This window comes from Scardinius erythrophthalmus (genome assembly GCF_964197995.2).
Source record: "Scardinius erythrophthalmus genome assembly, chromosome: 20".
Classification (NCBI taxonomy): Eukaryota; Metazoa; Chordata; class Actinopteri; order Cypriniformes; family Leuciscidae; genus Scardinius; species Scardinius erythrophthalmus.
Genome location: NC_138240.1, coordinates 10,674,730 through 10,701,773, shown reverse-complemented (window position 1 = coordinate 10,701,773; position 27,044 = coordinate 10,674,730). Strand labels below are relative to the sequence as shown.

The window sequence follows — 27,044 nt, the reverse complement described above, 5'->3', positions numbered from 1 at the left end:
TACGGAAGCGTATTGTACGGAAGCGTATTGCATTCACTTGAGGAAAAAAAAATCTACTCTGTTTTTCTGAATTAACGAGTTAATTATCTCAGATTTACAAGATAATTTTTCATGATTTTTTTTTTGCTATGTTTTTCTGAATTAATGAGTTAATTAGCTCAGAATTCTGAGATAATTTTTCATGAATAACATTTTTTGCTCTGTTTTTCTGAATTAATGACTTAATTATCTCAGAATTATGAGATAATTTTTCATTTAAAAAAAATTTGCTCTGTTTTTCTGAATTAATGACTTAATTATCTCATAATTCTGAGATAATTAAGTCATTAATTCAGAAAAACAGAGCACATTTTTTTATGAAAAATGATCTCATAATTCTGAGATAATTAACTCATTAATTCAGAAAAACAGAGCAAATATTTTTATTTCAAGAAAAAATTATCTCAGAATTCTGAGATAATTAACTCATTAATTCAGAAAAACAGAGTAGATTTTTTTCCTCAAGTGAATGCAATACGCTTCCATAGCTGTAGGACTACTTGAGCGTTGGATTGCATGTGATGGATATGAATGCTATCCAAACGTTTTGTGGGAAAGGGAAAATATTTAGCCTACATATTAAATGTTAGCTAGCCTAGAGAAGCCACATTCTAAAAAAAAATTTTTTTTAGAATTGGTATTAAAACAAAGATTAGTGGCACATTTGACACATTATGGTACACATTTTACAAGAAAAGTGAATTGTTGACTGAAAAACTGCACGGGCCGTTTAATTTCGGTTCGTAAACGAATCGTTCAGACGAGGCACGGGTCAGTCCTAGGCACTAGGACCCTGCAGGTGCAGCCGAGATTTTTTCAATAATGTGCAGTGCAGTCGCGTTCACAGGAGCGCGAGGGCAGCTGTTACAGCGACCCTCTCGCGCAACTGCTCCACAATCTTCAAAACACTGATCGCGAATACAGATCCAAAGACATTGTCTGGGACCATCGTTCCTGGCTTCTCCGCGACGCAGCGCAACATCACTCCTCATCGCCGCGGATCCAGCAGACATGGCCTCATCCGTGAGCGGAGCGGAGGAAGTGCGCGTGTCGGCGTTGACGCCCCTGAAGTTGGTGGGTCTGGTGTGTATTTTCCTCGCGCTGTGCCTGGATGTCGGGGCCGTGCTGAGTCCGGCGTGGGTCACCGCGGATGACCAGTACCACCTGTCCCTGTGGGAGTCTTGCTGGAAGCCCGCTGCCTCCGCGACCTGGCGGTGCAGCAGCACGCTGGGGACCGGTGAGTGAGACCCGCTACTTTTGCAACTTTGCAATAAACATTGTTCTGACAGGATGAGCTGCAGATACATAATTTAAGATGCATAAAAAACAAAACAAAAAAGTGTTCAGTCTTTTTAACTTTAGTTAGCTCTGCATCATGGCCCTGCAGGCTCATATTTGATTTATGAGATAACAAAAGGGTCCCGTCGCTCCCTAGCGCATCATTATCACTCATTGTTCAGCTAACGCTAAACCAGCTTTCTAAAATACCGAGACAACAGAAAAAGTATAGAAAATATATTTTTAAATCTCTTCTTAGTCAGGTTAAAACAGATATGACAAGTCGTTTTAATGTTTACTCCTTTAAATGCATATGTATCTATTTCAGCTTAGCCTATACGTATTTTTAAGAGCCCATACTAATGTGACACAAGTATCTATTCCAGTTGTTCCTCGTTACATTTTGTGTCTGAATTGCTTTTTTCTTACTTTATAGTTAAATAAAAGTCTTTTAAGTACCAGGAACAATTGCAATAAATACTAGTCAGAAATGAATAGTTGATTTCTATATGTATAAAGTAGAAGTATAAAATATAGATAGGAAGTTTTAAGAAGATAGTCACTGTTTAATTATTTAGTAATTAAAAATAAGGCTTCGTTTAAAGGAAAACAACTCGAGGCTGGGGGAAACAACCTTGAATGCGTCCTGTTTTATCAAAAAAGACTCTCCAGCAGCAAGCCAGGATTAATTCATTAGAGCAATGTTTGTGAAGAAGGCTTCATTAATTAATTGATATTGATCCTTAACATTTAATAGCACACTGCATTTTACTCACAGCTTGTTTGGTGGAAAGGCTTTTGGATGATGTGGGAATGTGTGATGGAATCGGTGGTCCAGCTGGGGTTTCATTCTGCTTTTGTTGTCTACAAAATGAGCCTTTGTTAATGTCTCCTCACCGGCCAAGGAGTGAGGTTAAGTTTGAGAGGAGAGCTCCCTAGAGGCCCTAATGTGGACAGATTAGTTACCAAGGAAACAAGTGCTGCATTCTAGAAATGTCATTTTGCACTGAAAAAGAAACTTCCCTTCTGGCATGCGTGAAGGTTTGCTAGCGGATAAACTGCAGTTTGGGGGCAGTTCCTCCTGCATATCCATTTCATATGTTAGTGTAGAGTTATTCATTGCCACATTTTTTTCATAGTATAGTTTCGGAAAGCAGTTAAGATTTAAGATGTTATTTTAGGTCTGCTTTGCAGTGACAACTTGTTTGGCTCTGGACCCTGTCCCGTCATTTTTTAAAAAGCACAGTTTGACTCCATATAAAGTCATGAAGCCCCAGTCAAAATACCAAAGGAGCGGCCTGGGTGAATGGCTTTCCTCTGCAACGCATTATTGATTTTGGGCTTTCTGTAATCAGTCACTCCATTTCCTCTGTTTTCTCTGTGTCATGCACTGTGCATTAAACTAAATCTCATTAGCTGTGCAATTACCGGCGGACTCCACAGTCTTCTATGAACCAGCATATTTGCTTCCTAACCTTTCATTGAGTCCAGCGCATCCTTTTTTAGTTTATCTCTGTCAATTTAACAACATAGATATGTTAACATAAACTAACTCCCTTTTACATGCACCAGAAATCCGAGGTTGTGAAAGCTCTCGGGGAGAGATAATCGCAAACAACAGGAATGTGGCGAAAGTGTGTGAGAGTCTTTTTGTGCGGATGTTATGCTCGACTGGAGAAGAGGCAGCGGTTCGATGTGGAGTCTGTGGCGCGCACCATACACCGATTTCTCTCCCTGTCTGCGAATGGTGAGGAATGTGGAGACTTTGTGTCTTATTGACGGAATTCAGTTTCTCATCTATGACATTGGACTTCTTTTTTTTAACCTCATCACGGTATCAGATTGAAAGAACTTGCCGAGGGGCACTTGGTTGCTGAAAAACAGATTATAGTAATGAATGTTTTGATTTTTATCTCGTATCCTCATTTCCATCTGTAGTCCTGCAGGGGGTTTTGGATAAGCTCTATTCTGCCGGAGACCCCTCAAACGTAGACCTCAAGGTTACATAAAGTCGAAATCTTTTTCTCAGATGGGGGATAGACACTCTTGTTGATGATTCCCAGGCTTTTGGTGGCTGTCCAGAGAGGTCGGAGGTCGAGCAGTTAGAGTTTTGTTTTTATATGGAAGCGAAGGTCAGCAGCTCTGTTTTCATACATCTCTCTCCAACTTCCTGCAGTGACAGACATATTTATTACACATTATGCCAAATCATAAACCGTATTTGGTAAAAGGGTTTGTTTATGAAACTATAGTACGGTGGAATGGAGCTGAAGTAGCCCAGAGCAGCTCTCAGCCATCTCTGAAAATCGTGATTTAGTGCTAGGAATGATTATTTTCCAGCAGAAAAAATTATAGATCATTTCCCCAAGCTGATGAAAATGTTTCTATTTACAGATTTCACTGTGTAATAACAAAACCCTGTAACAGGATCCAGTGCTTTTATGGTTTCATTTAAACAAACAGCCATTGAGGTCTTATGAAATGTTGCCTTTCTCAGGTTCAGTAATTGAGTCATTTATCACTCACATGATAACTAAACAAAAACATCATCATAGTCTTTGTTTTAATGTGTTTGTGTGTGTATATATATATATATATATATATATATATATATATATATATATATATATATATATATATATATTTATGAAGAGTTCAGATGCAAAAGCCTCTAAGTGCCATCTGAAATTTTCTTCTAGAATGATCATTTTTATCAAGCTCGTATATTTAAGTTCAATAATTTCACTTGAATGGCAATGCAAATTACCTATTAATTGTCATTTAAGTGAAACTACTGAACTTAAATATACGAGCTTGATAAAAATGATCATTCTAGAAGAAAATTTAGATGGCACTTAGAGGCTTTTGCATCGGAACTCTTCATATATATATATATATATATATATATATATATATATACACACACACACACACACACAGTAAACATAATACATACATAATCATAATGCATGGCAGAGACAGAATGCAATAGTGTGCCGTTGTTGGCCTCTTTATAAAGACATTGGTCAGGTTTTAGAGGAATTTCAAACCTAAAACATCATACGTTTTACATAGTTAATAAGTAATGGTTGCTGTAATGTTCTTGTTTAACTTGTGTAACTGTGCAAACACTCTGTGACAATGATTTTATTTATGATGCATAGTGTTCCAATAGATTGTTTGCTTGCACTTGAATAATAGAAAATGAATAAAACATTTTTTAGATGTAAGGTAGCACTGATAAAACATACTTCTTGTTCTTTTTTGTTGTTTAACAGTTATTTTTTCCATTCCCCATATTGAAAAGCTAAATAAAAAACACTAAAGCATGCTGTAATAAAAAAAAAAAAAATTAAGTGAGCCTTTCTGTAAGTTACATTGATATGCTAGTTGGTGACTTTGAGTCATTGAACCATTCATTCACCCGATTTGTTCAAAAACATTCATGATTGAAAACAAATGTCTTTGAGCGAATCAGTGAATCGCCCACTCAATCAATTTATCTACTGATTCATTCATAATTCAAAACAATTGACTGCCTTTATGAATGAGTCATTGTATTATTCACTCAGCCAACTCCTAAACTCCTAAATTCCTAAACACTGCTGCATTGGAAATTGCATACTTCCCTTCTATATAGTAGGCTAAAAACAGTATGTGACAAAAGCATGTCCGAATTCACAGCACTCATAAAAGAGTAGGCAAAAAGTACCCAGATGACCCACTTCTTCTAGTGAGATTCTGAAGTGCGCATGCGATGGACAAGTGACTGTCCTTACAAGTGAGTCTTCGAATCATTTGCTTAACTGATTCATACAAAAAAACACTAAATCATTCACAAACACCATTACTATGTGTTGCTTGAGAGACAGTCTAATGTGGCTTTGTTTGGATCTATTTTAGTTGATGCGGAGCAAAAATGAAAAGTAATTGTTAATAAGGTCTCTAAAATGTAAGTTACTTACTGCTAACTAATTTGAAAAAAATTTCATATTGAGTTATAAATAATTTAATGACTGTTTGAAGAAGAAAAAAACTCCCTCAGCCCACGTAACTAAAGAAAAAGTCACTCCTCAGAGATTGTCTACTTATAATGCGTTTCCCTTTTGCGTAACTAATGAGATTCCTCAGGAGTTGTCCTAAAGTGCATGTGAGATTCCACACATTTACTCTCATGTCGTCAGATATGGAAGCAGGCAGACTGTTTCAGGCACCTCCTCTCTGACTCTTTCTCCTTGCCCCCTCCCTCACTCCTGCGTTCCATGGAGGATTCAGCGCTATTTCTGGGCCCTACTCTAGCTGAGTGCTTGAATGAAAAGCAGAAACAAGATGGGCTGAAGGAGAGAGAAAAGGAGGGAGGAGGAATACATTACGCGATGCCCCATTTAGCCCACCAGAATTGTCGATAAGCTCTCTGCTGCCCGCAGAGGTTCATTCTTTCAGTTACGCAAACCCAAGATGTAAGTGTTCCAAGTGAGCCATTCTGAAGGCATGTGTGTATTGACTTTTCAGCATGTTTAGAGGCTCTGTAAAAAGAACAGGGGCCATTCACACAAAACACATTTTTTTCTATGTAAACATGCGCTAGATGGATGTCTTAATTCTGTCATTTCTTTTCTCGACTTTGTCATTCCAAACTAATTCAGAGAAATTCTGAAGACAGTGTTAGTCACCGTTTTCCATGCAATTACAGTGTGAAGACTGAAACTTTAAAGCTTCAAAAAGGACAAAAAACATCATAAAAGTGGTTGATATTTCAAGTCTTCTGAAGTCATTCATTATCTTTCTTTGAGAAACAGACCAAAATTTGTTTTTTTTTTTATTAAACTTGAAGGTGTATATCCCATGATAATTTACTTTCATTGGATATAATGTGTTTATATAATATGAATATAATGCATGCAATGCAATGCGATATGAAACTGATCTACTATTTTGTGTTTTTATGTATTGATTTAATGCAGACTGGCAGATTGCCACATTGGCTTTGTTGTTGGGTGGAGCTTTCCTTATCCTCCTTTCCTTCCTGGTGGCTCTGGTGTCTGTCTGCATTCGCTCCAGGAGACGCTTCTACCGACCGGTCGCAGTTATGCTCTTTGCTGCAGGTGAAATGACACACACACTTATGTTTAAGACATTAACAAGTTGGCTTCCCATTTCTGTTCTCCACGCACATTAAATTAGGGTTCATGTAAGACGCAATTGCTAATGGACCAGGAAACAGCAGAATGCATTATTTGCATCCAAACTGTTTTTTTTTCCAAGCCACATCACACAGCTGCCTCAGTAATCAGTCGTTCTCGATATGAACGCATCACAGGGAAAAGATGTAAGGTATATCTAAAACAGACATTTTCACTTCTCTTTTAAGAAGATTTTTACATGGCTTTGAAGTTGGCTCTTGCTCACTTTGTGGAGGAACTTATCAAGGAATAAAGCCCATTGAGGATTTAGAAGACGTTTAATTTTCTTAACCTACTTTTGTCTCTTTGATGATTGCGAATTTCATTGCCTGTGCTTCTCTGTTTCTCACAGTGGTCCTACAGGCCTGCTGTCTGGTGTTGTATCCCATCAAGTTCATCGAGACCATCAGTTTGAGAATATACCACGAGTTTAACTGGGGCTACGGTCTGGCCTGGGGAGCCACCATCTTCTCCTTCGGAGGAGCCATTCTCTACTGCCTGAACCCTAAGAACTACGAAGATTACTACTAAACATGCTACGACACCCACAATGCACTTCAATGTCCTCTTCACTGTTGTGATAGCAGCTCATGCACCGAACGCTTGTTCGGAACCTGCTCTTTGCGCAAACACACAGACCCTCAAAATGCAGGGCAATGCCGAGCTGTTAGATACGTACATGCATTCTTTTTTCCCTCAGATTACTCTATCATTCAATTAAACCTCTTCATCAAACTCTCATTCTTTTCTCCCTCTCTCTCCTCGTGCTATTCTAACACTTCTGATAGTCACATGAGCATCTGACATTCCTGTCAACCTATGTTCACAGGAATACTGCCAGTCTGTGATGTAATCAGTGGAGAAACCTCCATCTGTGGTGGGATCTGAAACGAGGCAGACAGAAGCCTTCAAATCTGACAGAAAATTTGGATGCAATTTGGAAAAAAAGAAAGATATTAGTACAGTAAAGTACTAATCAGCCAAACTTAAGTTATCAGTAGAATATAGGTATACTGTATATAATATAATATCAGTATAGTATAATACTGTATAAACTAGTATTAAAGTATAATTCAAGTATAAACTGGTCCTTACACTTTGTGCGATCACTTTCAAAATAGGCAAATTTATGGTATTCAACAGCAAATTTTACGTGGATTATTTGAACCCACTGCAAAATCTGCATGGGGAAATCTTTTGCCTCAAGCAAAATTCCTGATTGCATCCTAAATGACTTTATTTCAAACATGAAAATGACTTTAAAATGTGAAAATATACCAAACAATTCTAAACGTGACCACACCTTTATCCATAGATGAAATGCTAACCGAGACTGATGTCATTTTAAGCACAGATCATGTACATAGCACAGGAATTATCATCAAGTGGTTACTTTGTGCACATCTGAAAACATATTCCCACTTATCTCACCCTCAGTTTATAAGGGATTTGGTAGAAGATACTTTGCATTGTAGAAAACCTAGGTCTTGTGGTGTAACCAAGCCTTGCAAATAGACTAGTTTTTGACTGGTATCTGAAGAGTGGTTATTAGTCTTCTTTTGCATAAGTATCCATACAGGTAGTTAAGGGTTATTTCTTAGCACTATCAGTCTGTTGTGCACATGTTGATGTTTGAATGAGGGGGCATGTATCATTTGAGTGCGTGTTTGAGTGATTGCATGCTTTCTTTTGGGATTTTTCAGTCCAGAATGCAGTTGTGACATACTGTACTAATTTATATACTAACCGAATAAACGGATAAAAAAGAAAAATGTTGGTATGTTCATGGTTTTACAGCCGAGATATCTCGACATCAGCATATAGTAACATAGAATCAGATCCTTTATTAAGTACAGCAACTGGAGGCATTTGCACAAGAAATCAACATCTTAAACACAGAATACAGTGTGGCATAATATGCATAAAAGTACCAGGTATAGGTTCATATGCAGGTCTTGTAGTGTTCTTCATTCACGAGAAGAGCTCATAGTGAGCACATACAGTGTAAAGTCTACATTAAAATTATTCAGCCCCTGTTTATCTCAATTCATTGAATGTTTTGTGAGAGAAGCCCTGTGCACAGGATTGTTTGGGCTTTTTCATGTAAACTCAGCAGTCTTATTCTGCTTGGAATGGTAGCTTGGTAAACCACACCTCTGCAACATCTGGCAAGCTCCGCCCTCTCTTAAACCACACCTTCTCGGGCCACTCCAGTGCGAATCGATCGATCAATCAATCCCTTTTGCTTGTCTCTGTTATGTCACGTCACCCTACTTCCTCTTTTAAAGCAACGTTCAGTAGAAAAAAGTAAATACAAGTGCAGGAAGCTCCTCAAGAGGTAACAGGGTGGGTCTGATTGGATAATATTTCACTAGAGTAGTTGTCTCTTCTTCTGTGGGGTACGGCTCAGTTATTGCTGGGTGAAGCTGAGGGCACAAGGGACAGAAATCGTCAAATGATAGGCGGGACTTGAACGCTGCATGACGGAACAGAAGATTAGCAGTAAGATTGAGGTTCATGGCCTGTCGGGAAGGGTCGCGGTGAAGCCGGCTCAAGTGTTGCGCGGCATCTCGCACTGTTCGCAGCGGTGCAACGCTGGGTGGTTAAGAAAAGTGCAGCTTTCACAGTTCCACTGAGCGCCCTCAAAATCCTCGTCCCTTTGCACGACCGGAGGCTTGACTAATCAGAGGAGACAAAACATTATGAAACAGCATCCAAGCACTTATTTATTGCTGCTGTGAGCTAATTCAAGGGCTTGAGAAAGCATTCTAGCATTCTGCCACACCCACTGACAATTTGGGCCACTGGCCCCGCATAGCAACAAAAGAGTGATGAAAATAGAACGAGGGTGCAAGAAACACTATATCATAACAAGCAATCTAATAGCCTCCACTCCACTGGTGTAGTCAGAGGTCAGGACAAATCCGACAGGATATTCAGAGAGCAAAGGGCTAATTTTAGCTCAAGGGAGGTTAGTCTACAAATTCCATGAGATATTTTAGTGAAAAACCTACCTAGGATAATAATTAGGGATGTGCCCGAAGCCGAATACTGTGTTTGGAAAGGAAATGAAGCGTTCTACAGAGCCCCTGAAGAAGAGTTCCTCAGATCCCTGGAGGGCTACTGTCCAGCAGAGTTTAGCTAAAACCATGATCGAACTCACTTACCTGCTATTTTCTAGTAACTGCAGACCTTGATTAGATTGCTCAGGTGTGTTTGATTAGGGTTGGAACTAAACTCTGCAGGGCAGTGGCCCTCCAGGACTGGATTTGAGGAACCCTCCCCTAAAGGTGACTTGGTGATGGGGGAAAAAAATTAGATTGGAGGAAAAAATATATTTCAATGCTTTTGCGTTCTCTCGCAATTAATTGGGTAATTATATAGTATATAATTTACGGGCATCAGGGAGCCACTATCAATATGCGGGTTATTGAAAACACTTGAATTTGCTATCACGTGTACTCTGTGTATAGGGAGCAGCGGCACAGACCACACATTTTACAAGAAAAGATACGTCAATGATGCTCAGGATCTCTTGTGCACCAAATCATCCAACATCGTCCCATCAGTCATCTCTCCTTACCATCTTCACGTGATAAGTGAAATATAATGTACTGTAATGTAACCAACAACCAAAGCAACCCTAACCATGTCCCTTTAGGGAGTCCTTAGAGTCAATTCCCGTGCCTTTCTGAACTCAGATTTAGGCTTCAGGCACAACCCAACAGGATAATTTCTAGCATAGCAAAAATATTTGTAAATGGATAAGGTATTAAAGGTATAGTTCACCCAAAAAATGAAAATTACCCCACAATTTCTTCTTTCAGACGAATACAATTGGAGTTATATTAAAAAATATCATTGCTCTTCCAAGCTTTATAAATGGCAGTGGATAGCGGTCCTGATTTTTAAGTCCAAAAAAAAGTGCATCCATCCATCATAAAAGTGCTCCACACGGATCTAGGGGGTTAATAAAGGCCTTCTGAAGCGAAATGATGCGTTTGTGTAAGAAAAATATTCATATTTAAAACTTTATAAACTAAAATAACTAGCTTCCGACAGGCGACCGTACGCATCGATTTATGACAAATGAATGACCTCTGACCCGACGCATGACGTATTGACGAACGCGGAAGCACAAAGGATAGAGCAAAACACCGGTCACAAATTAGAATTTTTAAAGAGAATATCAGAGGATTTCGATATAAGAAGAGGAGCTTGAGTTTGTTGCCCAGCCCTATTAGTTTGAACCGCGAGAGGTGTCAAAACTGACGCTACTCCTATATGCTACGTCATACATCGTATAAGGGGTTACTCCTTCGCCATAAGTCGACTTGCGTACAGCCGTCTGTCAGAAGCTAGTTATTTTAGTTAAATTAAGTTTTAAATATGGATATTTTTCTTACAAAAACCCATCGCTTTGCTTCAGAAGGCCTTTATTAACCCCCTGGAGTTGTATGGATTACTTTCATGACGGATGGATGCACTTTTTTGGACTTTTTGACAAAATCAGGACCGCCATTCACTACCATTATAAAGCTTGGAAGAGTAATGATTTCTTTTTATATAACTCCATTGTGTTCGCCTGAAAGAAGATAGTCAAATACACCTAGGATGGCTTGAGGGGGAGTAAATCATGGGATAATTTTCCTTTTTGGGTGTACTATCCCTTTAAGGACTAACAATGATCACAATTTAAAGTATCTATTAATCTAGGTTAATATACTATTTTAACTCATTAAGACTAAGGCTCATCCACTCCTCGTTGGAATTATCTTAATTATGAGATTCTGACTTATAAAAAGAGTTCACTTATAAACACTGAATTTTGGAGAGCTTCGACTTGTACCAAGTGACCACTGCAACATCATGTAAAAACGTTCAAAATGGCAGCTACTTCAGCAGTAAATTGTAGTTTTGCAGTTATTTCATAATACCGGTGTTTAATAGTTTCTTTACTTGTCTTTATGTAAGAATAATCAGAAAACAAATGAAAGACTAAGTTATTAAATTACATGAATTCATTTTCTCATTAATAGTGTCATCATAGAAACACATAATTCTGACTCTGAAGATACAAGCATTTCTGAGTACATTGTAACCTTATTGAACCTTATTGTAAAGAATAACCACAAAATGAAATAATGCAATGTTAAAAGATGCAACATCAAAAAAATAAATAAATGTATGCAGAATTGATTGAATTCCCACCTCTTGGAGGTACAACAGGGCCAGGTTGAATATTATCATAAAAGTTGTTCATGGTTCTCACGTCAAACTTGCCTAAAAAAAAAAAAGAGAGAGATGGATGAAGCAAATGGTTATCAGCACAATTTGAAGTTGAGTGCAATCACATGAAATAATGCAGTGCAAGTGTTCATTTCACATTGAATGTCATAAAGATGACTACATTCATGCTATTTTTACCTCTGGACTGCAGCAGGTCTGTCTCCTTCAAGGTGCAATCAATGTCAATCTGAAGCTGTCTGTTTTGTGACCGAATTCTGGTCATATCCTCGGGCTAGCAAACGCACACACAAAGTACATGAATTTTTCATATTAACTGCACACATAAAAGCAATTTATCGTTGTCACACACTTTACTGAAGCCTGTTAAACTCCAAAGAACGAGATGACGCTTGTACTGGATGGGTACATTATGTACAGCAGTTTAACCTATGAGAAAAGATTCATTCAGTCGGCGAAGCATGCAGAATGAGCTAGAACTGAATGAGCAGATGTGATTAATTTCTACCTCATCATATTTGCACGTTCTGCATGTAGATTCTAGGTATGTATGCTTTTATGCAAGGCTCATTTGGAGAATTTGATGAGGATTCATTCATCCTTTATTAGCGATGTAAAACAAGTGGGTGTGTTCGTTCAGCACCTCTTCAAAAAGATGCATTCACATGCTCTAAAAGCCTGTTTTTTGTCTCTTACCCGAGGGATCAGGCTAGTGCTGTTCACCCGTCTGAAGCGTCTCTGCAGGGCGTCAAATTCCATTTCATTTACTTCCGCCTTCAACTGATCCAGTTTCTGCCGCTCCAGCTTGAGCTCTTTCATCAGACGCTCCATCCGAGCACGCTGGTGCAAAAGCAGCGCTAAGGAGACATACAGCATTAGACACAAGGCTACAAGACTGAACAACACTTCCCCACATACACATGATAAACAGATGCAAAAACAGCTTATTCTGGACAGAAACTGACCACTTTCACAGGAAAGAGCTCTCAATGACTCAATAACTTTCAGAGATTTGATGTTACAAACCTTACAATCCCTCTAATATCCAGTGGTTAGTTCTTCCTTTAGAAACTATAAATATTTTATTATTATTTTTTATAAAATGACTAATATATATATCTCAGTTATAACATTACTTTGTTTCTTAGATTAGTTAAAGGGGTCATGAACTGAATTTTTCTTTAAATGTAATGTTCTATGAGGTCCACTTATGATGTTATCAAGATTACATTTTTTTTTATATATATTCTTATTTAAATTCTATTTTCTATCCTGTTTTTGACCCTCTCTTTCAAACACTATGTTTTGATAGTTGTGCCGCATTCAATACTCCGAAGTAAACGCCCACTGTTATGATTGGGCAATTGTTCGCAAATATCTCATTACAACATTCGCCAACAATGTGAAACATTTGTGTTTATTACACATGCTTTATGAGTCACATGCTACACATGAGTCTTGGTTGTGGCAAGTAAAATACTTGAAGTTACCACAGATATAATCGACAAATGATCAATTATTTTTTTATGGTGTTTTGTGTAAACGGAATTATGACGGACTGAATGTACCATTGTTTGTCGTTCTTACACCCATTCATCGTTCATCCTTTGATAAAGTGAAAACGTATGCATTGTCATTTGCAGTGACGTGTTTGAAATAAAATAAAACCTGTTGTAATGTCTTCCAGATGACAAAACAGAAGATGTCGCTCACTGAAGCTTTAATTCAGGATTACAGCGAATGGCTTTGACCAAAACAATAACAAAAGCAACTTACTCTATGTGCCATCTTCCATATCAGATAATCCAACGCATTAACCCCATAAATGCCAAAGCAAAAGAAAGAACAGCAAATCACAACTATTACAGTTTGATTGCGGCGCTACAGTATAAATACTTAGTACATATCAAATGATCTGTAACAGACAAAGCAATAGTGACACATGGTAAAAACATTGTTACTCACACAGTGTGTTGCGACATTGCAGTTGGATATAGTCGTCACTGCATCATCTTTTATTTTCAGTCTCTCTGAAAAGCCTGTGCCGAATGGTGTCTTGTTTAAAAACGAATCCGAGGTAAAATGAAGCAAACAAACGAACAGTCTTACTGACGTGGTCTGAAACTTTGTTAAAAATTTAATTTATCCATGCTTTCTTATTGTTAGGATCACAAGGAAGGCAATGCCAAGATGTATGTTGTCACCAAGTACAACATTTTGGAACAACATTTCAATCAACCAATCAGATTTGAGGGAAGTTTACAGTTTATATCAAGTTTAAGCCTACAACCAGGGTTAGGTGCTTCTACATCACCGTTATTCACCCATCACCTCCCTCTGATTTTAGGGCTAAGTTAAGGGTAGGGATAGGACTACATTTTCAGACAGGAATGTTGTTCCAGGAACAAAATATGTTGATCCAGGATCATTTCTTACTAAAATCATGGTGACCATGCAAAGATTGTTTTTCCACAACTTCCACTGCAAAACGTCTTAATCCTCAGAGGCTTCTCTATCATTTTGTTGCTGGAGTGAATCCTGTTTTTGCGTCTCTCTCGTATTTACTACTACATGACATATGCAAATCGGTGGGGCTAAAGAGGCAATGATGTAGGCGTTGAATTTCTTCTCTTTTGTCGCACTATGACGTAATATGACAAAATCCGAAACGAGTCATTTTGCCATCTTGGATTCTAAAAATCTGTTTTTGTACTAAAGAGGAAGATTTGAGTTCTGAAACTTACAGGACATTTTTAATAGTTCAATGACCTCATTTGTAAAAAGATCAAGGAAAATTTGATTTCTCAATTCATGACCCCTTTAAATTGTGTTCCTTGACTCCTTGAAAGAGCCAGCCATAAATACGCCACCCTAAATAAAGGAAAAAAATAATTTATTATATTTATTTTATATTTATATTCACATATATACATACACACACTTATGCTCACCAAGGCTGCATTTGATTGATCAAAAATACAAAAAAACGTAGTAATAGTAGTAGTAGAAGTACTATAGCTTTTTTAATGCCATGTCAGCATCTGAGGCTCTCTCTTAATGGCAAAAACAGAGTTTCAAAAATACAATAGAAACAAAAACCAAACAAAACAATTGTTAGTATTACACAAGATGTTTTACAATAACATTTGATAAAAATTCTAAAACCTTTTCTAGTAAAATCTCACTAAACAAGTCCTTAAGTGAGCTTATTACATAAAAATGTTGTCTAATTGCATTAAAAGTGGGACAGTCCAATAATATATGTTAAATGGCAAGAGGGGTCTTGCCTTTAAGCAAAAATGCAAGAGTAAATCTTGTATGACCATGTGACATCTAGTGAAAGTGAACACCACATGATAAGGAGATTAAAAGTCTGCTGGAGATTTTGGGATGGATTTCATGCAATTTGTTGCTTGTATACGTTTCTCATTCTTCTTACCACTTGTTAAATATATAATGATTGACAGTAGGTCTAAGGTCTGAAGGAGGAATTTCACATTTTACGAAAGAACAGTAATATTATGAAATATTTTGTTTTAATATGTTTAAAGTGTAATTTTATCCTGTGAATTCCAGTGTTGCATGATCCTTCAGAAATTATTTTGATATTCTGATTTGGTGCTCAAGAAACATTCCTTATTATAAATGTTGAAAACAGTAGTTCTGCTTAATATATGAGGATACTGTGAGTTTTTTCAGAATTCTTTGAACAGAAAGTTCAAAAGAACAGCATTTATTTGAAATGGAAACTTTTGTAAGATTATAAATGTCTTTACTGTCACTTTTTATCAATTGAATGCATCCTTGCTGAATAAAAGTATTACTTTTCTTCAACATTTGTATTTTTAAAAATGTAATAATATTTCTATCCATACCTTGAGTATATGCATAGTCATCCGAACCGGAGCTTGATCGTCTAGGCATGCGGTTGATCTGGCTGGCGATGTTCCCTGGCAGCGCAGAAATGGGCAGGATCGGAGGAGGGGCTCCATGGCGCTCGCCCTGGTCCACTATGTTGAGGAGGGATTCGGTCTCAACTGGTGGAGAGCTTGATGAACGCTGTACTTGTCCAGGAGACACTTTGATCTTGATGAAGGCAGAGGTGGCAGGCTGAGGAGAGGATGCGGGCCGGGGCCTTGCCACACCCTGGTGGACATACATTCCTTGATGAATAGAGGCTCCGGTCATATTGATGGCCCGGGATGGGGAGCTCGGGGAAGGGCTGTTGGCCATATAGAGCGTTCCCTGTGGAGCATGTACAGGGGAATTGCTCCGTGGTCGTTGTCCCTCCAGTGTGATCTCTATCTGGTTCTTCATAGGGCCTTTGGAGGATATAAAAGGCCTGTGGGAAACAGGTGCCGACTGCTGGTAGGACAGCCCAGGGAGGGTGGGGGGACTTATGGGAAGAAACACCTGGGGCGGCTGCTGGACCTGATGTTGGGGAGAGCTGTATGGGGACTGGTACGTCGGAGTAGCATAAGGAGACTGCTGGTATATGGAAGTCCCGGATGTGGACCAGGGAGTAGGCTGAGGACTTTGAGAAGGTGAGGGACGCATGTACACGGTGTTCCCACTGTTACAATAGACACCAGGGGGGATTTGCAGTGCTTGTGGGGCAGAGGGGATGTTCTGGGAGAGGGTAACTGTTATGGGAGTCATGTAACGTGGGACGGGGTGGTATGTGGGAGACATGCCCTGGATGCTGGGCGGAGGGGTGGGGATGCGTCCTTGATCGTTAATGTAGAAGGGGTTGAAGACGGGTGATGGCGCCATGGTGGCGGGTGCAGAGAGGGGCTCGGGGAAACCACTTCGAGGATGCTCGATGTGCCCGTCGCTGGAACTGTGGACCAAAGCTCGGCCGCCTGCATTGTTTTTAGCTCCCTCGGGAGCAGGGTAACCCACGCTAATACGCAGCATGTGGTTACGGTTTAAGTGCAAATCGTCTGTACTGTGGTACTCCTCATACAGGTATCTATTACTCTCCTGAGCCAGCAGATGGCAGCAGAGGTCCAGGTTATTGTTGTTCTGAAGAGGAAATGGAAGACAGTGAGGTAAACCTTCTTGCACCTTACACCACTTTGACACAGTCAGTTAATGGAATTCAGCCAGAATGACACAGCAACAATTATCACTGATAAATCATTATGCTCATTGCACATCATTAGCTTTAGGTGTACATACATTACAGTTCAAAAGTCAGTACGATTTTTTTTTTAATTCAGCAAGGACACATTAAATTAAAACAACAGTAAAGACATTTATAACGGTACAAAAGATTATATTTTCTTATATTTTCTATAATTTTTGAATATTTTCAAATAAATTCTGTTCTTTTGAATAAAGGTATCAAAGTTTCTCAAAAATATTAACCAGTGCAATTCAGTGCAAAATGTTTCTTGAGCACCAAATCAGCATTTTAGAATTATTTATGAAGACTAGAGTAATGGCTGCTGAAAATTCAGCTTTGCCATAAAAGGAATAAATTCCATTTTGAAATATTTAAAAATTGTTATTAATATTATTACAATTTACTGTTTTTAAAGTATTATTTTACAACATTCAAACAATAAATGTTGTGTTGCACCCAGGGTGTTCAGATTAATACTAGTTGCATGAAATAGCATGAAAAATATATGAATGAACATCACAGGGTTATGATACACTATGATATATTGTTAAAATATATGCACCACATTGTTAATACATTAAATAAGTTAAGCACAAATAATGTGTTTTAATATAATGTTTGAATAAATAAAATAAAAAGACCAAAAATAGTTTGGAGGCTCTCTTCAATTTTTATGAGAGCCACCAATTAAATGATTATATAATCAACGGTCTAGAGTAGAAACATAATAATTATATATGTGACCCTTGATCACAAAACCAGTCACAAGTAGCACGTGTATATTTGTGGCAATAGCCAACAATACATTGTACGGGTCAAAAATATTGATTTTTCTTTTATGCCAAAAATCATTAGGATATTAAGTAAAGATCATGTTCCATGAAGATATTTTTGTAGATTTCCTACCGTAAATATATAAAACATTTATTTTTGTGAGTGAATGCCGCACAATCGCAAACATAAATGGACAACTTTAAAGGCGATTTTCTCAATGTTTTTTGAGATTTCTCAATTTATTTGCACCCTCAGATTCCAGATTTTCAAATAGCTGTATCTCGGCCAAATATTGTCCTATCCTATCAAACCATGCATCAATGTAAAGCATATTTATTCAGCTTTCAGTAGGGGTGTCCATGGTTAACCGATTAACCGATTAACCGTTAAAAATTGCGTAACCGAGTGAATCATTTTGCTCGGTTAAGTGGCGTCAATTTAGTTGTAATACATTTTTGCACCACCAGAGACCGCTAACGTTAGACCAGTTTTCTAATATGAAGCGGGCAAAGAAAGCGCGCGTCCGAGAGTGAAGGCTGTGCGCGAGCCAGAAACAAACATAGTATCCGCGCCACTGATCGCAGCACAATAATATCTGTCTGCAGAGCAGCAGAGCCACAGCTTTACCCCGCGCATGCGCAGTTTCATCACAACAGTTTTACCCGCAAAGTACGTTTACCGTTACATTAACCCATACAATTTGTATTATGCATTTCCTAAACATGTACTTGCTAATCAAACACTTTATATGAACAAACTACTAATCTATAAAACACAATCGGTCTTCAGACCCTTTACTATTGTGTTGATATGCGCGAGGGAGAGAGAGCAATACAGCGCTCGAGTTGTTTGAAGGCGGTGAGAGTGCGCGCGCGCGGCCGTGACTCTCTCACTGTTTGTTCTTATGCGCATCCACTGATCTAAATAATTAGTAGTTACGACGACTTATTTGTTCCCTCGTTTTAATAAATCGTGGACACGTTGAACTAATTCCCTCCCTCATTTTGATTTAACGAATTACAACGTGTCCAAAAACAGTTTGATACTATTGATTAGTGAATGCTAAAGACTTATTTTTTGTGAATTGATGAATATTCAGGTGAATTATTTCGTGGCCACGAATTAATAATAATTATTAAACTGTTTTTCTTACCTGTGAAGATAGCTCTTCAGTGAAGGCCGACTATTCTCGTACAGCTTTTTATTCCTTTTTTTTTGTGTGTGTGTGTGAATTGGTGAATATTCAGGTGAATTGTTTCGTGGCCACGAATTAATATTACCTCAGCACGTTTTACAAGACCCTTCTCGATCGCAGCGGCAACGAGCACTTTGATCACTTGATTTAAAAAAACAAAACATTTCAGCGCTAGATCGCCTAAAAAAAACGAACGAAATGAATGCTCTGCTAGTTAACTGGAGATGTTTAGTTTATTTGTATTAGTATTCGTGCCGCGAGATGTTTTAAAAGTGGTGGGGACAATATCGACCTTAGAAAATAGTGGTGGGGACATGTCCCACCCGCAAATTACGCCTATCTCGGGGTTGCGGTGCGCACACTGTGGTTAACCGAGTATTAACCGCTAAGGGCCTCGGTTAACGGTTAATGAAAAACTTGAAAACGTGCAGCCCTAGCTTTCAGTTGATGTATAAATCTCAATTGCAAAAAATGTACCCATGTGACTGGTTTTGTGGTCCAGGGTCACATATTATTATTTCATTCAAATGGGTTTCTGGGTCAAAATGACTCAAAATCCAAGAGCAGGCCATATATACTTTTTATACCCCCCCCCCCCCCCCCATTTCCATTCCGTTTATATTGTGGCAGCCGGTTCTCACCTGAAGAAGGCACTGAGACACTACCTTCTCTGGAATCTCTGGGAAGCGCTGCTTGAGGTCCTGCAGTATGTGATAGTCCAACTGAGGCCCTCCCTGCGCCATCCTGAGCCCAAAGAGAGAGTCACTGAGTCCGCAGCCAGGAGCGCAGCACCTGCTCTCCTCTCATCCCCTGACAACACACATGAATAGCAACACAGATTGAGTTTGACCACTCACAAGCACTGCCAACAAACTACCTTGGGGTGTTTGAAACAAAGAGAAATCATTACTCACTTTCATAGCATGGGGAAAAAAATGCATTATACATTCTGCCTAACGTCTCTTTTCATGTTCCACTGAATAAAGTAAGTCCTACAGGTTTTTGAACAATGTGTGAGTAAATGATAATTTTTTATTTTAGGGTGAACTATCCCTTTAACACTATAAAGCCTATTGTATCATATTTGATACAATTCTAAGGCCTCTAAATGACCAACATGTTCCAAAACTGGTGGAAGAAAAAGAAAAAGTTGTATACAATCTTCTACATTAGCTGCCAATTTACGTAAATTCCCATAATCGATTGTAGTAAAAAATTAACAATCGATTAACTGTTAACCTTAGCTTCTTAAATCCAAAGCTGGGGGCGCCACCAAGTTATCATGTTAACAATCACTTGCTTAATCAACAGAAATAGGTGTCATTTTTAAGCTTAGAAGCTTGACTTTACAGTGAATATAGGGAATATGACAATCACTTAAAGCGATAGTTCACCCAAAAATGAAAATGAAAAATTATGTAACCATTTACTCACCCTCAAGTTGTTCCAAACCTGTATGAATTTCTTTCTTCTGCTGAACACAAAAGAAGATATTTTAAAGAATATGGGTAATCAAACAGTTGATGGACCCCATTGACTTACTATACTATGGAAATCAATGGGGTCCATCAACTGCTCCATTAATCCATTAATAGATTGTCAAAATTGATTTGTTAAAATTAAGACTTTTGAAGATTTTTTTTTTTTTGCACATCTCACTGTTTTCCACCATAATTAAAACTACAGAGCTTTGTTTATAAGCTAAGCATTTAAATATCATCTTACTAAATAGAGTGACAACTGATATGTATTTAATGTAGATAAATAAGAATCAATGATTTACATTACAAGCAATCAGAATTTCATATTACTTCTTGGCCATCTAAATAATATCTGTACCAAACTACATATTTTTTCTCACTTTGGGCCTCTGAAGAATTTTTTTCCACCTCCTCTAGTGTAAAATCCATTAGCTCTATTATATATCATACTATACGAGCTATAAGCCAAATATGACAAAACAAGAAAACATGCAAGCAATATTAAAGGTTCAATAAACTGTTCCATTTAGACCTGTAAAGGTAGCTTGTGCACCAGACGGCCTCAGACTCTCGGCTGCCGCAGTGTGAACATGTCGCTCAACTGGACAAGAACAGAGCTTTTATACCGACACGTTAAAACTCCTATTTATCAGAACAAAAGACGCTTATTTGGTACATCGCAGGTGAATCAGACGTAAATTCAAAGCTAAAAGGCTTATGAAGCTACTCTTGTGTGTCGCGGCGTATAAGAAAGGCTTGTTTTGAGTTTAGCGACCTCACCAACGACAACGACCTGAAATCTGAGACAGCCTCTTCCGGCTCGACCTCATACATCCACACACAAACACAAACATATGACAGGTGTTACTAACTGCCATAGGCATAATTGCAGCACTGTTAACACCTTATTAAACTGAACACAAGCTAATTTAAATGAGGTGCAAATCTGAAATTAGTCCCAAATAGAAACACTAAGTACATAAACAATATATTTCAATGCAACAGCAGTTAAGTCACCAGTAAAAATAACATAGAACACCAACATTTAAGATTAGATTAAAGACAACAACTTCATGAAGAACTGAAACAGACAAGAGAACTCATGAACACGAACCAAGCGCAGGTTGATTTCAGCACTGCCTCCTGCTAGCTGGCCCGTCTAAGCATCCATATAAAGCACAATCTGTCACCAAAAGTAACTATTATTACAGACAAGCAGTGACAGTTCTGCAGGATACTCGTGTCTGTTGCCTCTTGATCGCGGTGAAATTACGACAAGCCACCGCCAAATCCGTTTAAGTGATACAACTCAACGCTATTTTTGCATGACGACAAAGATAGAAAGCTTCAATTAATGGGATAAACTCAGCGTCTCATTATAAAACAAAAGTTTCCGCATTACTCTTCAACATATATACATATCACGATTTACATTATCTTTTTCACTTGCACGTACTTATCACCGGGATGAGAAAGGGAAAGGAAAAAAAAACTGTGGTTGTTCATTAACCGTTAGCTTTAGCATAGCCGCTAGCCGTCCGGTATTTAGCCACAGGGGAAAAAAACGGAAACGCAGCGCGCGCCGCTCCTGCGTGCTTATCTGACTGACGTTTAATTAATCCTGTGCGCTATACCTGCCAAAAGCTTGCTGACATCGTAAAAACCCAAGCAGGAATTTATACGAACACTTGCTGTCAGTTTCGGTGCAGTACAAACGACGGCTGGCTGCTCGCCGTTCTGATAACAGTAGCTATATGTGCGACAACATACCGTGCGCCGGAGCCTTACGGCCATTGACCATCCAAGCAAGGCTTTTCACATGGGGTGTGTCACAGGACAGCAGAAGTGATAGGAAATGACAACGATTCACCGGGTTTCTACAAGGAACTCGGCGGTTAGCACAGTCGCAATAAAATTGTCGTCTTCACTTACGCCTATTTCTCTTCCTCTTTCGTTCCGGTTGGAGGTTTCTCGTGTAACGATATATGGCACATCCATGCCCTCTGTCGGGCTGGGGTAAGAGAAAAGAGAAGCTTTACTTTGCCATAACAGTACAAAAGTAGCTATCTTAAGCTATTTCAGTACTGTGTGTGAAGATGAGCCTGTGGAAACTTACAACATTATTGTGTAGCTACTCTTTAACCATGCAAAGCCCGACAAATGAAATAGTCAGACAATATATAGCCTATAGGCCTACATATACATATATATGTATATATATAGGAACAGTTTATTCAACCTTTAGACAAAATATTTGTAAAAATAAAAAAAATATTGCATATGTGTTTTTGTTCCCTCACTTTTATTCAGAGGCCCAACCTGAGCAAAAATATGCAGTTTGGTGATATTTATATGGCTAAAAGGTAGGATAAAATTCTCAGTGAGATATTTAGTAGATTATTTACATATAATGCATATACATATCACTTGTCACTTTGCCTATAATGCAATGCAACACAATGATGATTGAGAGATACAAATGAACGTTCCTCAAAAGCCTGCAGTTTCATTTGATACTCGCAGTTTAATTTTTTTTTTTTTTTTTTCTAAAAATGATGTGTGGATAATCAAGTAAAAATGAGTTCCTTCAGTCCAGATAAATGTTCATTTTAAAATATTGCTAACAATATAAAAGTTATTCTTACGTTTACTTTATAAAAAGCAGTAAAGATATTTAAATTTGTTTATTTATTTGATAATAAAAGATACAACCCAAAGATTGATCAATTGGAAGTCTAAGAAATTCCTAAAGCATCAAGAGTTGGGGTGAAATCGTAATGCATTGAGATGAATTTCCTAGAGTTCACCAGATGAGGGAGTCATTTACTGCAGCTCAGCTAAAAATATGATTTAGTGTCATAATAATAAACAGCGCTAAACCTTCCCTCTGGATAGACGAAGGCAACTAATTTATGCACCGATTGCTATTTAACTGATATAAATAGTCCTGCATATGACCATCTAAAAATTACACTGAAAAACAAACAGTTTAAAGTAAGGTCCCATTAGTTAACGATCTATTAGTGCATAACAACATGAACTAACAATCAGCAATACATTTGTTACAGTATTTAATATCCATTGGGTTGGTTAATATTCATTTTAGTTCATGTTTGGTCCATTGAATAATATTAACAGATACAACGTTTGATCTTAATAATTTATTAGTAAATGTAGAAATTAACATTAACTTAGATTAATATTTAATATTAGTGTTAACAAATGGAACCTTATTGCAAAGTGTTACCATGAAAAATTAATCTTTGACCAAAATCAAATCAAAAGAGGACATGAAGACCTCTTTTCCACAAGCCAAGACTAATTGTATGTAATGCTAACAAGCTTAGGGGCCAAGATCAGGAAAAAAAGTTACTGAGATCCAGACCAAGTCCATATTTATGAGGTCTTGAGGGTTTGTCTCAAGAGCACATTCAAGACTCCAGCTATTGCCACTGTATAAATACACAGTGGAATAACTACATGTCATATTTCTATTTGGGATCTCTGACACAGATCAGGATTTTAGATCATAGCAAAGTTATTTGAGATTGATAAGTCAACATTTTCTCTGAGCTCCTGGGCAGCCAGCCAGTTCTCACTTGTCACAAGCCTTAATTTAGCTTGCCTCTGGTGGCCTACCTGATAGTGGAGACGTCAAATCTGTAAGAGATACAGAAGAAATACAGGAAATGGATATGTTAATTTTCCTTGACAAAATACTTTACTTAAATCCTTTAATCCTTTGATCAGCAAAAAACTATAAAAATATTATAATTAGTATAAGATGATTGTTTCAGGGCATTTAAAGTGTCTCGGTGTGTTTTGAATAACACAAATCACTATGATAAATTAGCAAAGGTAATGACTATAGGCCTGTTGTGCTATCAGGGCCTGAAACATTGGAGCATGCTTGAGTGAATTGTTATGTTGCATATTTCAGCAACTGTGAAAGAAATACAAGTGTTTCAAGTGCTACCATTTCTCTTTCAAACCAACTGTATACTTTCCATCCTGCCCAGCGTCCTGCTGTGATCTGCACCTGTTCCTGTAGTAGAGTAAATGCCCAGCTAGGCCAACAGCTGACTTGTTGAGAGAGGGAGCGAGGCAGACAAGAAAACAGACAAAGCGAAGAAGAAATACATTTAAATGACATTTCACATCATTTTTTTTTTTTTCGTGATGGCCAACCAATAAACCTGACATTAGTCTTTGGGTGTTTCTCTTTACATAATCCATTAAGTCAAGCAAAAGAGCAACAAGATGATGCATAGTCAGTGGCTCCATAATTTGTCCATCCAGTTTAATAGCCCCTAAAAATACCCAGAGTATTTATGGGAGAAATTTTTCCACATTAAAGCCAGTATTAAATAAAAATTCACCCTATTTATTTTCTAAATCTTCTTGATCTTTCTGTGAATGATTCATCCATCAAAATGTCATAACTATCTTCTGGTTAAATGACATTTTCTCTGGTGATGTATAATGCCAGTAGCCTAGAAATCTAGACGCACCCTAGCGGCAGCAAAATGTATTTTGCAGCCAGGGTAGTCTAGCAACTCTCCGTTGACTTTCGGAGCTGTAAAAACCTAAATTGGGTCAGGCCAATCACATCGCGTATAGAGTAGGCGGGGCGGGCTTAGCATAATGACGACAGAGTTGCGACGGTTCCCTGCTACTTGAAAACAAAGAAGAGTTGCTGCTGGCGAACAGTCTTTCAAATCGGCTTTGGCCGTGCGACTCTGGAGGACTTGGAGTTCAGTTTTTCTTTGAGAAAAGAGCAAAGAACGGCACTTAAGTCATTCTTAAAAAAGGAAGATGTGTTCGTAGTTTTGCCGGCCAGATTCAAAAGTTGAATCTATCAACTAACGTTAGCTCCGCTGTTGGGAAAACGCTCTGGTTGGTTGAAGCGCCGTCCTATTGCGTGCAGAGGGAATTTGAAAGACAGCCGTTTATCCCGCCCCTCGGATTGAGCCGTGTCAATAGAGCTGGTAAGTCCCGCCCCTTCCGCAAAACCCCGCTGGACCTCAAAGTTGAAAAACCGTCAATGCAAGTGAATGGGAGAAAATAATTATTTTCTGGTCCCGTTTGAATTGTGCCATGAATGTGAACATATGTTGTCTGTGAATTTTTTATATAACTTTTCGTGTTAAGAATGCTACAATTTAGCGGGTAGAAGTTTGATACGGTTAGACTTTGTGTGAGAGCACTTTGTGGACTACAACTCTCGACGCGTTTGAAACGTCAACACCACTCGCACACGGACACTAGCTCACGGATCCCGCTAAACATGGCTGTGTCTTTGGTGCACTTCACCGCCTTCTTTCAGGGAGAGGACAAAATCGTTGATGTTGGCGAAAACCACGGGTAAGTCAACTTTATGGGGTGACGTCACATAGGCGACATGTAGTCTTTCTCGTTATGTCTTTTCCACAACTGCTAGCCGAAGAATCATACCATATACTTTCAAACTCGTAACATGAAAAGTTATATAAAAAATTCACAGACAACATATGTTCACATTCATGGCACAATTCAAACGGGACCAGAAAAGAATTATTTTCTCCCATTCACTTGCATTGTTGGTTTTTCAACTTTGAGGTCCAGCGGGGTTTTGCGGAAGGGGCGGGACTTACCAGCTCTATGGTGAGTTGCCAGACCTAACATCTTGATGTAGGTCTGGCTTGCCAGGCTAGTATGCCAGACTTCTACAATCATTTTGTCCGCCTAAACCCCGCCCCCTTTCTTACAGTCTCGCATTAAGATCTGCCCCTATCCAATCAGCAACCGATGGACAGAACAAAGTTTTTCTTTTTTCAATAATCTTTTTCACTCGGATGTACGTCACAAAATGGAAGAAAGATCTGTCGCCTCTTCCTTTTCATTGCGACTTTAAACATTGTCTTGCAACGACAAAAATATAACAAAGTTTCACTTAAAGACAAGGAATGCCTAAATGAAGACTAAAATCATTCCCAATATTTGAACAGTGGATGTTAATCAGGGTTTAGATTCAGTGTAAACAAATGAAAATCGTTGCTTCTTTTTACTGCTGCTGGATCTGTTCTAATATCCACCATAATAATCCATTTCAAAGGGCAGCTGGCCAATAAGTGTCACGGTTCACAAGTTGAGGAAGTGCCAGACTGCCTCCGCTACACCTGTACAGAGAAGTCCTTCTGTAGCACCGTTGGAGCAACGAGCTATTTATATCACCTCTATTGCAGTGTTTTACAAGCCTTTTCTCCATCTTAATGTCTTAACTGTGAATCTCACCTGAACAAACAGTACCAAAATGGATGAATGAATGAAAATACTGAAATAAATGAATATAGGGGGAAACACTTAAAAACTAGAATGCAGTCTTAAATCTCCATGTTAAGATCAGAGAAACAACTATATGGACAGTATACCCAGTGGTGCTCAATAGCAGTGAGAGAAGCAGTGAGTTTTAGCAAGCTAGCTGTCTCCATTGCTCTGATCTCTGCCCACAGGTGGGACGCTATTTCGGGCTGTCCCTTGTTTTCTCCGCTGGTCTTCCAGAGTGGAGTTTTGGCCTAGCACTTAAGCCTTTGAATTGAAGAAAATACATTTTTAGATAGACTTTCAGAGGTTTTAACCGTATTTAAAAAGATTCATCTTTATCAAATGGAGCCGGAACTATACAGTAACTATGGTCTATTTTTATTTCTCTTTCATGGTGTGCAACCTCTTGCATGACT

General features: G+C 38.4%; 2 protein-coding genes across 4 annotated transcripts; one reads left to right on the top strand and one right to left on the bottom strand.

Moving 5' to 3' along the window:
* The first annotated feature begins 531 nt into the window (after nucleotides 1-531).
* On the top strand, nucleotides 532-8,537 carry tmem47 (transmembrane protein 47). The gene is made up of 3 exons (XM_081349163.1): nucleotides 532-1,276; nucleotides 6,282-6,422; nucleotides 6,853-8,537. Exons 1-3 carry the CDS (start codon nucleotides 1,051-1,053, stop codon nucleotides 7,029-7,031), a joined length of 546 nt encoding a protein of 181 aa, XP_081205289.1. The 5' UTR covers nucleotides 532-1,050; the 3' UTR covers nucleotides 7,032-8,537.
* tab3 (TGF-beta activated kinase 1 (MAP3K7) binding protein 3) lies at nucleotides 7,999-22,370 on the bottom strand. Of its 3 annotated transcripts, XM_081349144.1 has the most exons (8): nucleotides 21,782-21,827; nucleotides 20,858-20,926; nucleotides 19,486-19,654; nucleotides 15,623-16,772; nucleotides 12,444-12,604; nucleotides 11,928-12,021; nucleotides 11,712-11,783; nucleotides 8,192-9,179 (listed from the first exon to the last, which is right to left on the bottom strand). In XM_081349144.1, exons 3-8 carry the CDS (start codon nucleotides 19,585-19,587, stop codon nucleotides 9,052-9,054), a joined length of 1,707 nt encoding a protein of 568 aa, XP_081205270.1. In that variant the 5' UTR covers nucleotides 19,588-19,654; nucleotides 20,858-20,926; nucleotides 21,782-21,827; the 3' UTR covers nucleotides 8,192-9,051. The 3 variants fall into 3 exon arrangements, with proteins under 3 accessions (XP_081205268.1, XP_081205269.1, XP_081205270.1); XM_081349142.1 differs by lacking the exons at nucleotides 20,858-20,926; nucleotides 21,782-21,827 and adding an exon at nucleotides 22,096-22,283 and having other exon boundaries at nucleotides 7,999-9,179; XM_081349143.1 differs by lacking the exons at nucleotides 20,858-20,926; nucleotides 21,782-21,827 and adding an exon at nucleotides 22,258-22,370 and having other exon boundaries at nucleotides 8,128-9,179.
* Nucleotides 22,371-27,044: the final 4,674 nt, after the last annotated feature.

Bases quoted from the DNA above. Each gene is read 5' to 3' on its own strand.
- tmem47 (XM_081349163.1), top strand. From the start codon at position 1,051: ATGGCCTCATCCGTGAGCGGAGCGGAGGAAGTGCGCGTGTCGGCGTTG. The intron at 1,277-6,281 runs GTGAGTGAGACC...GATTTAATGCAG, and splicing joins CAGCAGCACGCTGGGGACCG to ACTGGCAGATTGCCACATTG. The intron at 6,423-6,852 runs GTGAAATGACAC...TGTTTCTCACAG, and splicing joins AGTTATGCTCTTTGCTGCAG to TGGTCCTACAGGCCTGCTGT.
- tab3 (XM_081349143.1), bottom strand. From the start codon at position 19,587: ATGGCGCAGGGAGGGCCTCAGTTGGACTATCACATACTGCAGGACCTC. The intron at 16,773-19,485 runs GTGAGAACCGGC...TTTCCTCTTCAG, and splicing joins TGTCTCAGTGCCTTCTTCAG to AACAACAATAACCTGGACCT. The intron at 12,022-12,443 runs GTAAGAGACAAA...TGCGTTTGCTAG, and splicing joins GCACTAGCCTGATCCCTCGG to CCCGAGGATATGACCAGAAT.